At 41.3% G+C, this 13,162-nt stretch overlaps 1 protein-coding gene across 1 annotated transcript in view; it reads right to left on the bottom strand.

Annotated features, from left to right (window-relative positions):
- Positions 1-11,745, bottom strand: part of LOC103556518 (zinc finger protein 471) — a 49,557-nt gene extending 37,812 nt beyond the window's left edge. The window contains exons 1-4 of the mRNA XM_008528649.2: positions 11,680-11,745; positions 9,781-9,871; positions 1,631-1,757; positions 52-147 (exon numbers count right to left, since the gene is read on the bottom strand). Of these exons, the coding sequence (XP_008526871.1) occupies positions 52-147; positions 1,631-1,757; positions 9,781-9,813 (256 nt within the window). The 5' untranslated portion in view covers positions 9,814-9,871; positions 11,680-11,745. The remainder of the gene's footprint in view (positions 1-51; positions 148-1,630; positions 1,758-9,780; positions 9,872-11,679) is intronic.
- Positions 11,746-13,162: the final 1,417 nt, after the last annotated feature.

Genomic DNA, 13,162 nt, shown 5'->3' with positions numbered 1-13,162 from the left:
GGCTGAGCCATTACCTAGAAAGGATTCCCCCATTGGCTCTCCCATACTTACCTGGGAATGGGCTTCTTGTCATCTCATTCTTCATCTCCCAAGGCTCCTTCCCTTGTTCCAATAAAGAGATCACATATGGCTTAGAGACGCAAAGTCCTGCATACGAAAAAAGACATGAAAAATGGTCGTGTTTTAGGTATTTCAGAACTATAAGCCAGTTCCCTAATTCTGATGGAATAATGTTATAGGAATGATTAGATAAAAGGGTACAGCACATTTTAAGGACAGACTACAGAAAGCTTCTGATATAGTCTAGCGAGAATGCCAAGAGTCAACTCTATAAAGGTTAAACAGTTCCCTAAGGGGCCACGGGCAGAAATTCAGCCCAGCATTTTCAGAGGATCATCAGGCAGCAGCAAATGACGTACTGTAAAGGGCCCCTAGTTACAGGGTTTGGAATTTGAGTCGAGGTAAGTGCCTGCTTTAAAAAAAGTCAATACTCTTCAGAGAAATAGAATGGAATCCAGAGTCTCTACAGTGTTTTACGGTGTCCAGGATAAAGTCCAAAATTACTATGCATAAGAAGAAAGAGGAAAAAGTGAATCAACTCAGAAGAAAAGACAACTGATGGAGATCCAACGTGAGATAACAGAGATGTTGGAATTAGTAGACCAGGATTTAAAATAGCTATTATATATATTCTCAAGAATGTAAAGGAAAATATAGTTGTAATTTCTCAGTAGAGAACAGAAATTATAAAAAAGAATCAGGTGGAAAGTTTAGGGCTGAAAACTACAGTACGTGAAATTTAAAAATTCACTAGATGGGCTTAACAAGACATTGAAGAGGACAAGGAAATAGTCAGTGAACTTGAAGATAAATCGAGAGAAATCAATCTGAAAATCAGAGATAAAAGACTTACAAAAGTAAACAGATCCTCATTTACATAGGGCACAATATCAAAGGTTCTAACACCTTTGTAAATGAAGTCCCAGAAGGAGAAGAGAGTGAGCAAAAAAAAAAAAAAAAATTGAAGAAATAATGGCCAAAAACTTCTCAAATTTGGTGAAAGTCATAAATTTAGTTTCAAGGAGCTCACTGAACCACAAGCAGGATAACAGGGGCCTCTAGAGGAAAGAAAGCTAGTCTAGGCAATGAGGTGGGCCCAGGGCTGAGAAGGGTCCACGTTAGTTTCCCCAACAATATCTGAAGCCATTTTCCGAGTTTGTGTTTCAATGGTTCACTTATTGAAAGTTAATAAAAAGATACAGATTTTAAAAGCAATATTCTGAATTTATAGTAATCCCGCTATATTCTTGGTAAACCTTGTTACCGTCTAGCAGTGATAACGATACTGTAGGACAGAGAGAACAAAGCAGCACAGGAGACCGGAGACCAGTAAGAGTCACATCATGGCCTGTGTTCCCAACTGCCTGAGGGCATACCCAGGGAGTATCCGATACACATCAAATTCACTGACTCTAAATCTGAAATTTCCATCAATTTCTGAATATCCTCTTTGTTTCTCGATTCTATTCTAACTTACATATGATAAAAAAAAAAGTTTTAATAATAAATAAAAATGTAAAGAGTCCCTCAGGGTAGATTCTGATTTATGCAGAGGGGAAAATATCCTCACCGAGTGATACCAGGCTCCGATAGTTCTCTAACATCATACTCCTGTACAAACTCCTCTGAGCAGGGGTCAGCCATTCCCATTCCTCCTGGGAAAAGTCTATTGCCACATCCTTGAATGTCACCAAGTCCTGGAACAACACAAATACATTCTTGATCAACCAATGCTCATGTCCACACATGACTCCAAGCCGAAGTGTTAAGTTGCCCCTACTTTATGTGAGAAACAGCCCTTGGAGGAGAAAAAACTTAAACACATTATAATATTAACCTCCAGCCTCAAATAGTACTTATTGAAGTGTTAAACTGCATTGCATACAGTGGTGCTAATCCATTTCTCAGCATGGGGAAATATGGACAGTTGGCCACAGGGCAGTAAACCGAGGCTTCAAGGAAGAACGTACACCTGTGGTTGAACCTTCAAAAACATAAAAGAGTATCTAAACTGATATGTTACAAATGGCACTCTATGGGATCTTAGTGTTTCAGAGGGGAAGAGGCACTGAACTGATGTGGCTGATTTTTTTTTCTTACACAATAAAAATTATGAATATAATTAAAACGCAGTTTTCTTATGCTATACCATTAAGAACTAGCATGCAATGCCATACCAGAGGCAGCTGGGAAGCAATATGAGAAATCACCCAGCACTACAACACATCCAACCTGTGAATTGAGTTTGAGTACGACAAACTAATATATACTTAAGATATATAAAAATGAAACTGAGGGGCCGGCCCCGTGGCCGAGTGGTTGGGTCCGTGCACTCCGTTTCAGCGGCCCAGGGTTTCATTGGTTCGGATCCCAGGCACGGACATGGCACCGCTCATCAGGCCACACTGGGGCAGCATCCCACATGCCACAACTAGAAGGAACCCCAACTAAAAGTGTGCAACTATGTACCAGGGGGCTTTGGGGAGAAAAAGGAAAAACAAAATCTTAAAAAAAAAAAAGAAACTGAATAATTATAATTTTCAGTTTCTAAAGATTTAAATGTGCTAAGAGAAACAATTTAAGTCCAGTTACAATCACCAGCAGGTTGTAAGGATTTTTTTAAAGTATTATGAGCATTTTTCATCTTCAAGTTTATTTCCATTGAAAATAATCTTCTTAATGCTCAGTGCCTGATTTGCAAAGTTACCAAAGACATTGGTAATTAACTAATAAAGACAATGCACAGAATATCTTAATTTACTTTTAAACAGTCAACACAAGTTTAGAACAAAGGCATGATACAACAATATTCAATGTATGGGACATTAGAGGATGTACACACCTTTGGAAAAATGTTTACTATATTTTTCACAAAAAGGTATTAAAAGATTTTTAAGATTGACTGAGAACTACTGGTTTTCCTGAATTCTGGTTTTCACCTTCTAGTTAGTTGAGGCCACCATTTTGGCTGAGACCCATCATTTCACATTTTTATAAAATTAAATGAGATGAATTTATCGATGCAAGCAAAAAGCGGTCACATTCTTTCCAATATTTGGTACAATTTGGTCACTGGTAAGTAAATAGGTGTTTTGGCTATTCCCACAGAAAAACAAATTTGCTTGTGATCCTGATACTCATGGTTAATTAGTTGGTATGTATACCATTCTTCCCAATGTCTATACAGGTATCTTTATATACACGTACAACGTATGTCCCGTGATTGTTTTTTACTGATAATCTTATATTCAATGAAGTACATCCTAATTTACAGCATTTGAAGAGCTTGTCATTCTTTTTTTTTTCATTTAAGAACAAAAACATTTATTGCAAGGTACTGAATAACTTCTAGGATTTCCAGGAGGACTAAGGAACCAGATCTGGATGCTATACAACTAAGAGGTACACAATCAGGAGAAAATCCCAATTATACAAAGATGGTACAGGGCCAGACTGGTGGTGTAGTGGTTAAGTTTGTGCACTCCACTTCAGCGGCCGAGGGTTTGCTGGTTTAGATCCTGGGCATGGACCTACACACCACTTCAAGCCATACTGTGGCAGCACTGCACCGAAGAACTAAAAGGACTTACAACTAGGATAGACAACTAGGTACTGGGACTTTGGAGAGGGGAAAAAAAGAGGAAGATTGGCAAACAGATGTTATCTCTGGGCCAATCTTCCTCACCCAAAAAAAAAAAAAATTTATTTTTCAAAAATTCTGTTCTCCAGCATTACTCACAGCTGAGCATCTAACATGCTAGGATCCACCAGCAGAACTTCAGCCACAGTTGCCTCAGAAGAACCAAACCCCTGTACCAACATGCTGGCTATATAATCCTGTTTCCTTGCACACAGCCTCTGCTTCCTGTTTCCACAAGTCATACTGGAAGCCTCTACTAAGGGTAACATAAGTCATATATAGAACTCTCGTCTGCAAAGGAGTCTAGATAATGCAGTTTTTAGCTTTCTGGTGTACCATGGTGCACTGGAAGGGAGCTGAAGTGGACACTGAATGTTAGAATCTGCCATGTTGGGCACACTATGCAACCTCAACCAGCTGAGAAAGTAACCCAAAATTTACCTGGGGAGAACCCCAAAAGTGACTGATGCTAACATAATTATTTCTGTCACGGATAAATGTATTTAATGCTGCAAATATGTGGAATTGAGAACAAACATACACCAGGTTTGTTCTGATTGTTGGTATTAAAGCCGAGTGATGGAATATGGGAAGAGGTGGGCAAGGGAATTTCACTAAACTAGTCCCTTTATTTTTTGTATATGTTAGAAATTTTCCATTAAAAAAGTGAAAAAAATTTTAAAAATCCATTCTGACATGAAGTAAATAAAAATCCAATATAAAAAGTATATAATGTAATGATTTTTAAAAGCAAATGTGATAAAAGATATATAAAAGATATATCATCAATGGGGCTGGCCCCGTGGCCGAGTGGTTAAGTTCGCGCGCTCCGCTGCAGGCGGCCCAGTGTTTCGTCGGTTCGAGTCCTGGGCGCGGACATGGCACTGCTCGTCAGACCACGCTGAGGCAGCGTCCCACATGCCACAACTAGAGGAACCCACAACGAAGAATACACAACTATGTACCGGGGGGCTTTGGGGAGAAAAAGGAAAAAATAAAATCTTTAAAAAAAAAAAAAAAAAAAAAAAGATATATCATCAATCTGCACATACAAAAAAACATAAAAATATAAAGCAAACAAAGCCATAAAAATAGGCTTATATACCTGGATATAAGATACATATTTAACAAAATTTTTACCCTTTTCTAGAAATGCGCAACTAGAGATGACAATGGGAAAACATTCCATTCACAAATGTATCTCTTTAAAACACACAGATATATTTAACAGAAAAAGTACCAAATCTATCACTAAAAGAACTGTTGGATTTTCTTAAAGGCAGTTAAACAAGTCCTGAACAGATGGAACACATACTACTGAGCAATACAAAAGCTTGAATAAATGTAAATACACACTCATTTTTTATTCTAGGATAAGAAAACTCAAGCTTTTCAGTCTCCTTAAATTAATCTACAAATGTGACAAACTCTCCATCCCAGCCCTTGCCAACGTCACCTCTTATCTGGATTTTTATAACAAGCCCTCCTGCTTCTGTCCTTGGTCGCCTACAGTCTACTTTCAACACAGCAGCCAGAGGAATCCTCATGTCTCACCTCTGCTTAAAATTCCCCTAAGTCTTCAGAGTAAAAGCCTAGGTCCTTATAAGGCTTTTAGACTCAGATGGTCTGGCGCTCAGGACTTCCCCGACATCATCTACTATTCCTCTCCCATTTGCTCTGCCCTTCTTGATCTTCCAGAACACAGTAAAGATGTTCCTGACTCTGGCCCTTGTACATCTTGTCCCCACTGCCTGCAACGAGCTTCTCCTGACATCCACGTACTTGCTATCTTATTTTCTTTATGTCTCTGCTCAAATGTCAAAGGGGCCTTGCACGGCGATCTAGAAACAGCGAAATCCAGACCTTCCCTATCCAGTACTCCTTCTCCCACTTACTCTTTTTTATCTTTTTTCATTTCACTTTTCACTATTTGACATATACTAATTTGTCTCTTTATGTCTATTCTCCCCTTCTAGGAGGTAGGCTCCACAAGGGCAGGGCCTTTGTTTTATTCTCTGCTGCACCCTCAGAATCTAAAAGAACACCTGGCACATACAAGGCCCTCAAAAGCGTATTTGCTGAAGACATACATCTCAGTTTAAAATAATGAGAGAGGTTTTTAAGAGCTGCCTGATTCTAAAAAGTGCTGGAAAAACTTATAAGAACAGTCTGGAGAATTCTGGAAAAGATGAGCAATGAGAGAGTATTAGGTATTAGCCCTTCCACATTAAAAAATACCACAAGTGCCCATATACAAGGCAAACATTTTCCCCAACATACTTTATGCCATGAATTATTTCCAAGGTCTCCCATGTTAGGAGATACCCAGTGTTCACAAGCAGAAGTAGATTATGAAACTCTCACAGTGGACTAGTTGAGGACTTCTGAGGAATGAAACATCAGGAGAAACAACAGCAATAGATGCTAATCTAGAGTGTTTACAGATCACTTAAGTCTGCCAAAGACAGGTCCTGGTAAACATCCCAGCCTTTTGGTTGGGAACCCAAAGGAAGGACTACACCCCAGGATTAATGGTGAATGGGAAATAGCCTAGCCTGCACAAAGACTGATGCCCATCCTCTAATTTTTTCAGCTCCTGATTGGATTAAGATTAAGATTTGTTCCTAGCATAGCTGTCTGCCTGAAGCAACAGTAAACCCTCTCCACCTAGGAGAAATGGCTGATTCTAGCACCTGGGCAGAAAATACACAGGATGCACTTGGATACGCAGTACCAGAAAGTCAGCGCTCAAAAAACAAAATATCCCACAATGATGGGGTATGACAATGGGACACAGGAGCTGCTGGAAGAGCACCCAATGACCAAGGTTGGAACAATTAGAGCAATAAAATAAAGTAGTACTGGAATATAACCTAAAGTATAAGATAAACATGCGTGAGTCCATCCTGATACAAATAAGTGACTGAATAAATAAATGAAGGAGAACAGACAAATCTCTCACACGTAAGAATTCCAAATGAATTACTTAAGATACTCTGCACTCGAGGTAGAACTTAACTTTCCACTTGTTAGGTGTGGGTCGTACATAGTAACTTCCTTCCAAAGAGTGCAGTATGGAACGGTGCAAAACAGAGTAACCTTTCACTGGAGAAAACTGACAAACACTGCCTCAACCTACTAATCAAGGCACAGGAATAAGTGATGCTGGCAGTATGTCCCCTTGATAGGATGTGACGAAAATGAAACTTCACCACTGTGATCTTCCCTCCAAAAACACATTACTCCAATCTAATGATGAAAAAAGCCATCAGATTTGAGAGAGGTTCTACAAAATTTGTGGGTACTCCTCAATACTGACAAACTCATCAAAAAGAAGGAAAGTTAAGAGAAACTGTCATAGCCAAGAGGACCCTGAGGAGATAGAACTACTAAATGTAAAGTGGTGTCCTAGATAGGATCCTGAAACAGAAAGAAGACAGTAAGTAAAAACTAAGGAAATCTGAACAAACCGAGGCATTTAGTTAATAATAATGTATCAATATCGGTTCATCAATAGTAACGAATGCACCAGACTAATGCAAGATGTTAGTAACAAGGGAAGCTGGGTTGGTGTATATGGGTGAGCTCTGTACTAGCTCTGCAAGTTTTCTGTAAATATAAAACTGTTATAAAAAACAAAGTTTATTTTTTAAAAGTCCTATCAAGAGGAAGACATCAACATTTCAAGTTATCCCTAAAATTTTTCATATATAAAGTCCAGCACCTAACCCAAAATATGAAGCAGATAAGACAAAAATCAAGAGGAAAAAAACTCAGAAAATAGAAACTCACGGGAGATTCAGATAATGGAATTACGTGACAACTACGTTAAAACAATCATGACCAATATTTTTAAAGAATTAAAAGAAAAAATGGTGAATTTAAGCAGAAAATGGAAAATGATACAAAACAATTAAGTAGACATTCTAGAACTAAAAATGCAATAATGGAAGTTTAGAATTCAATGATGGATTTAACAGCCAATTAGAGAGTTGAAGAGAATTAAAGCACAAGGAACACATAAAACAGAGTGAAAAAGACCTAGCACTCATTTAATTATAACTTTAGAAGGAAATGAGAGAAAAGATCAGAGGTAATATTTGAAAAGACAGTGGTCGAAAAATTTCCAAAATTGATGAAAGACACCAAGCTACCCTGAACACTGACTTAAAACAGAAATAGTAATAAAATAATGTCTGAAGGCTGACGAAAAAGAAAACTGTGTGTGTATGTGTATTTGGGGTGTCAGGGTAATTAATGAACTACACATTTATCAACCATAGTAGTAGGTTCACAGATAACATCTAAAATTAAAATATCAAGGAAGAGTGTTCCAAACATATTATTCAGGAGTACAAAGTTACATATCAGAACAACTAAGTCAGTTAAGTGGTAACAACGTGGAGACCCCCACTTATTCCTATAGGACAAATGAGAGAAAAAAAACAAAATCCTAATGATATGCTAACTGGTGCTTGTGACTTTCGATACAATGTCAAACAACCTCATACAGAGAAACCGTAATTCTGGAAATATGTTAGATGATTCATAAAGTAGTTCTAATGCTGAGGAAGACAGAGATGCTCAAAATCCATGTAAATTTTTATGAATATTTAATGAACTCTGACAGTGGGGAAAAAAAAGTATAGAGTTTTAAAATTAACTTTAGGGGCTGGCCTGGTGGCATAGTGGTTAAGATTGTGCACTCTGCTTTGGTGACCCAGGGTTTGCAGGTTTGGATCCCAGGTGCAGACCTAGCACCACTCCTCAAGCCATGCTGTGGCAGTATCCCACATAAAACACAGGAAGATTGGCACAGATGTTAGCTCAGGGCCAATATTCCCCAAGCAAAAAAATTAATTTTAATATCATTTTCAATATAAAATGTGTAATTAAATTAATTAAATATTAATAAGTGGACACTGACTTTCATCTAGATAATGAAAGTATGTTTTCCACCTGGAAAAACTTCTCATTGAGAAAATTAAGGGCTCCCTTATATTCAGAGTTCCTTTTGGAAATGATATATTTTAAATTTTTATGATTAAAAACAGAAATACAAGTATATACAGGAATTTAGTACAAGATATAGGTGGCACCCCATATCAGTGAGAAAAAGATGAATTATACAATAAATTCCATTGGGACATATGGACAGGCAACTGGAAAAAAAATGAACCCCTGCCTTCCTTATCATGATTGGTTAAACATTTAATATAAAAATTTCATGTAATTTTGAACCTTACTCTCATAGAAAAATGAAAAAAATCAAGTCTAAATTTGTCAGAAACTTAACTGTGAGCGTAAAACAAATCTTTTATAAAAAAAAAAAATAGAATATCTACATGCCCTAAGAGTAGACAGAGATTTCTTGAACAGGACACAAAAAACACTATCAAGGGGGAAAGTACCTATATATATATACATAGACTAGCCCTAGAATGAAACCTAAGAAGCTGAGAATAGTCACTGTCTCAGAGGAACTGGGAAGCAAGAGGGAGGCTTCATGACTTCTGAACTTTGTACTATGTGTATATATAATTGTATCTATCACTTAAAGTTTTTAAATTTTCAAAAGCCAAGTAGGATAAGATTTTTTAGGTGAACAAATGAGGCTGGGAAGTCATATATAAAAAAATAAAGAACAACTTTTAAGAAACTAAGGATATAATTAGAGATTTGACAAACTTCTGCTGGGAGCATGATTCCTGACGCTCTCTCTGAACCGCAGAGGACTACCAGATGCACATTTAACTTGGAACGCAACTCGCTGACACTGAGATACCTCGATTCCATATAACAGAAACCAGATCTTTTCACAAATGTCAACATTGAACTAAAAACGTACAGGAGGTGAGAAGAAGAGAGGGCTCTATGTCTCCTCACACCCAGTTTTACCTCTCCATTAGGCAGTCTGAGCTAAAGACAGCGTCTTCTGAGAGAAGGGGAAACCAGGCCCTTGGACAACCAGGCCCTTGGACAAGATTGTTAATCAGGGAATTTTCAAAAGAAAAGAAGCATTACTAAGTCCTAAACAGTAAGACCACCCTTCACGGAGGAGAAAAGAAATAACACCTAACCTGAGGCACGGCTTTCACCAGCTCAACAGTCATCTCCGCCTTCTCTTCCTGGCTTCAGTCTTGGAGAACAGCGTGTCCCGGGAAGGCAACGCTGGAGAGAGAAAGGAGAGCAAAAGATGAGGCCTTCTCTGAACTTCCAGAACCACCAGCCTAAAAATCCTGTCTTCCCGTTCTCCCTCCCGGCTTTCTTTGGTCCCACTGCCCACATAACTGGGAGATTATCGGCAACGTATGACAGTTAAGGGGGTATAACTTATGCCTATTTCTCTTATGCTTAAAGTCCTGAATTTAATCTTTTTTCTAAAAGTTGACTTCCCATTCTTTGGTCTTATTAGAACAAAAATTAGAGACATGCTAGGTACTCTGCACAGATTATATTCTTTCACTTTATTTTTTAAATAATCCTATGAAATAGTTACTATTTCCTCTATTTTATAGGTAAAGGTGGATTTTTCCCCTTCCTGTGTGTCTGCTTCATGCTTTGACACAGTCTATAGTTTGAAAATCTGACTCCTAAACACCACGACAGGCCAGGGAGTGGATCCTTTAGCACCAAATTCTGCCATCTTGACTCTCACCTCTGTCCTCAGCCCCCTGGTTTCCCCTCCTTTCTGTCACTCAAAACTGAGGGTGTCTCCTGCTCCATCAGGAGCTCGAGTACCCCAACCTCTTGCTTCTTACTGGAACTCCCTGACTGGGGGCGGGAATCCCACTCCAGGAACCTTCCCCCGGCAACACACAATTCCAGACAGCCACACACATAAAGAAGCCAGTGCTGTCAATCTTCCCAATAGTCGCCCCGTACACACCACAGGCACACAGGGCCTGTTAGAAGCACACAGGGTGACACACGAACACTGACACCAGATCCTCACACACTCCCTGATCCCACAGAGGATACAGTCACAAGCAGCCAAAGGAAGGGACACTATATGCAGTCACATGCACAATGGTCTCAGACGGGCCATGGGTACCAACCCCTGTGGCAATACTCAAACATCACACACACCCCCCCATCTTATTGGCTCACACACACCCACGTCTCACTGCTTCTCACCTGCACACACGCCACAACCACAGAGGCCACATTTGCAAGCCTTAGGGTGACAATCCATGGTTCACATGGTCTCTCTCCTACCCACTTGGGTCTCACACAGATGCATTGCCAGTTTTCCTCTCTCCACACATAAACATGATGGTCTCACACACACACTCAGGGGTCTCTCTCAGAGACAGATGGGTTTCTCACACACAAATACACTAACATCCTGGTCTCACACTCGGACGCACATACACCTCACGTGCAGGACACACATACTCCAGTCTCACCGGCTCACTGGTCTCTAATCACACACACACCAACACACTCAGGTCTCTCTCTTACACACACACACCACGCTCTCTCCCACTCAGTCTCTCCCGGAATCTCACACTTGTTGACCTTTCACACACAGGCACGCTCATCTCTCTCACACTCGGTCTCTCACACTCCGGTCTGTCTCCCTCCCTCTCACACTCACACCAACATACCCCGGTCGCACCCTCTCCGGACTTTCACAGACCAGGCTCTGTCTCACACAGACACACACCCCGGTCTCTCACTGATCTTGCACACGCCCTTGCCTCACACACACCCTGCTCGAGCCGCCCCACAGTCCCGAACCTGGTTCCAGCCGCGGCCTCGGCGCACCCGCCCTGAGGACCGAAGGAAACGCGCCGCGCCGCGGGCCCCTGGGACATGTAGTCGGCACGGGGACGACGGCGCAGCGGCGCACAGGCTGGGGCGCCTCGGCCGGGTCAGAGCGGTCCGCCCCGGCTGCCCCGCCGGGCCCTGGGGCTCCGACTCCCCACCACCCAGGACAACCCACCAGCCTCAGCCCGGAAGCCAGCCGCTCTCACCCGAAGGCCTTCGGGAGTCGACTCCGGGCTCCGAGTGCGCAAGCGCCGAATCTCCCAGAGGCGTGCAGGGTAAAGGGGAGGAGCCCGACGCGAGGGGCGGGGATGGGGTGTGGTTTCGCGGAGGGGGCGTGTCCTTAGCCTGTAGAGTGGGAGGAGGGACCTTAGCGCCGCAGCGTACGACCCAGCGCGTGTGATTATGCTCGAAGGGCGTGGCCTACGGCTTCAGGGGCGTGGCGGGGCCGGGCGCGAGTGTGCGCAGGCGCGTAGTAGGCCCACTCTCCCGCCCCTCGCCTGGAGACCAGAAGCGTCCCTAGTTACCGGACCCGGAGTGTCCCAGCGAGGAGCTCGCAGCGGCCGAGCCCGTGGTGCGCTCCTGTGCGCGGCTTTGTGACGCTGTGTGTGTCCTGGTGACCGCGGTGTCGCTCAGCCCTCTGAGCCTGTCTGTGGAGTGTGGTTTTCTTTCCGTGCTAAGTTTTGTCACAGGAAGAACAGCGACTGGAAACCCAGACTGTGTTCAATCACCGCTGCGACTACAGCAAATTAGTCAATTTCTCAGCTGCAAAATGGGAATGTTATTATTATTAGTGTTCAGAGACGGTGAAAGACGACGTCTTTGGAACCAGACTGCTGGGATTGAAGCCCGGTCTGCCGCTGACCAGAGTGGAAGTGGTCCCTGGTATGGGGGACTAAGAAAACTGCAGAATTAGCACCTGCATTCGAAGTTGAAGCAAATAAGGAAAACCTATTCAGGGGAATACGGCAGAGGAAAAACCAGACAAAATTCCCCGCCTCTTAGATCTTACTTTCAAGTGGATGGAGACAGACCACAAACGAATGAGTAAAATAAATAGTATATCGGATGGTGAAAAGGGCTATGGAGAAATATAAAGCCGGGAAGAGGATTAGAGAGTAGAGAAAATTAGAATATTTATTGTCGAAAAGTAAAGGAGTCAAAAAGGAGAGAAGGAAAATCACCCATAATCCCACAACTCAAAACTGCTGCCAACACTATTAACATTTTTGTTTGAACTTTAATACGTATTTTTCTTTCACACCCAGGTTGAGATTTCTATACCTAAATAAATAATTTAGAAAAATGAGATTATATGGTACATGATTTTTTAAACATTTTTCTCTATTATATATCGTGAATATCTTTCCATATCATGAAGCATTCTTCTTCAGCCCAATTTTTAATGACTTGCAATGTCAAAACTGTTGGTTGCCATAAGTAATTTAAATAAACTGCTATTGTTGGGTTCAAAATCCTGAATATTGAGCAAATTCTTAACATGCTTCTGTATTTCGTGTCAGCCAACTTCCCCTCCCGTCGTTGCAGTGTGGATGCCTGGTGAGTGTCATTCATTTCTAGGTCAGAGATGCTCAGATTCCCGGGGATATATGAACTACAGAGGATTGTATACTGTTTGTTATTGGAGAACTACAGAAAGCATTTGGGCTGGGAAAATTTACATTCTCCTAC

Source organism: Equus przewalskii, chromosome 9 (assembly GCF_037783145.1).
Source record: "Equus przewalskii isolate Varuska chromosome 9, EquPr2, whole genome shotgun sequence".
NCBI lineage: Eukaryota > Metazoa > Chordata > Mammalia > Perissodactyla > Equidae > Equus > Equus przewalskii.
Note: the sequence above shows the minus strand (reverse complement) of the source record. Positions and strands in the feature narration are given on the sequence as shown.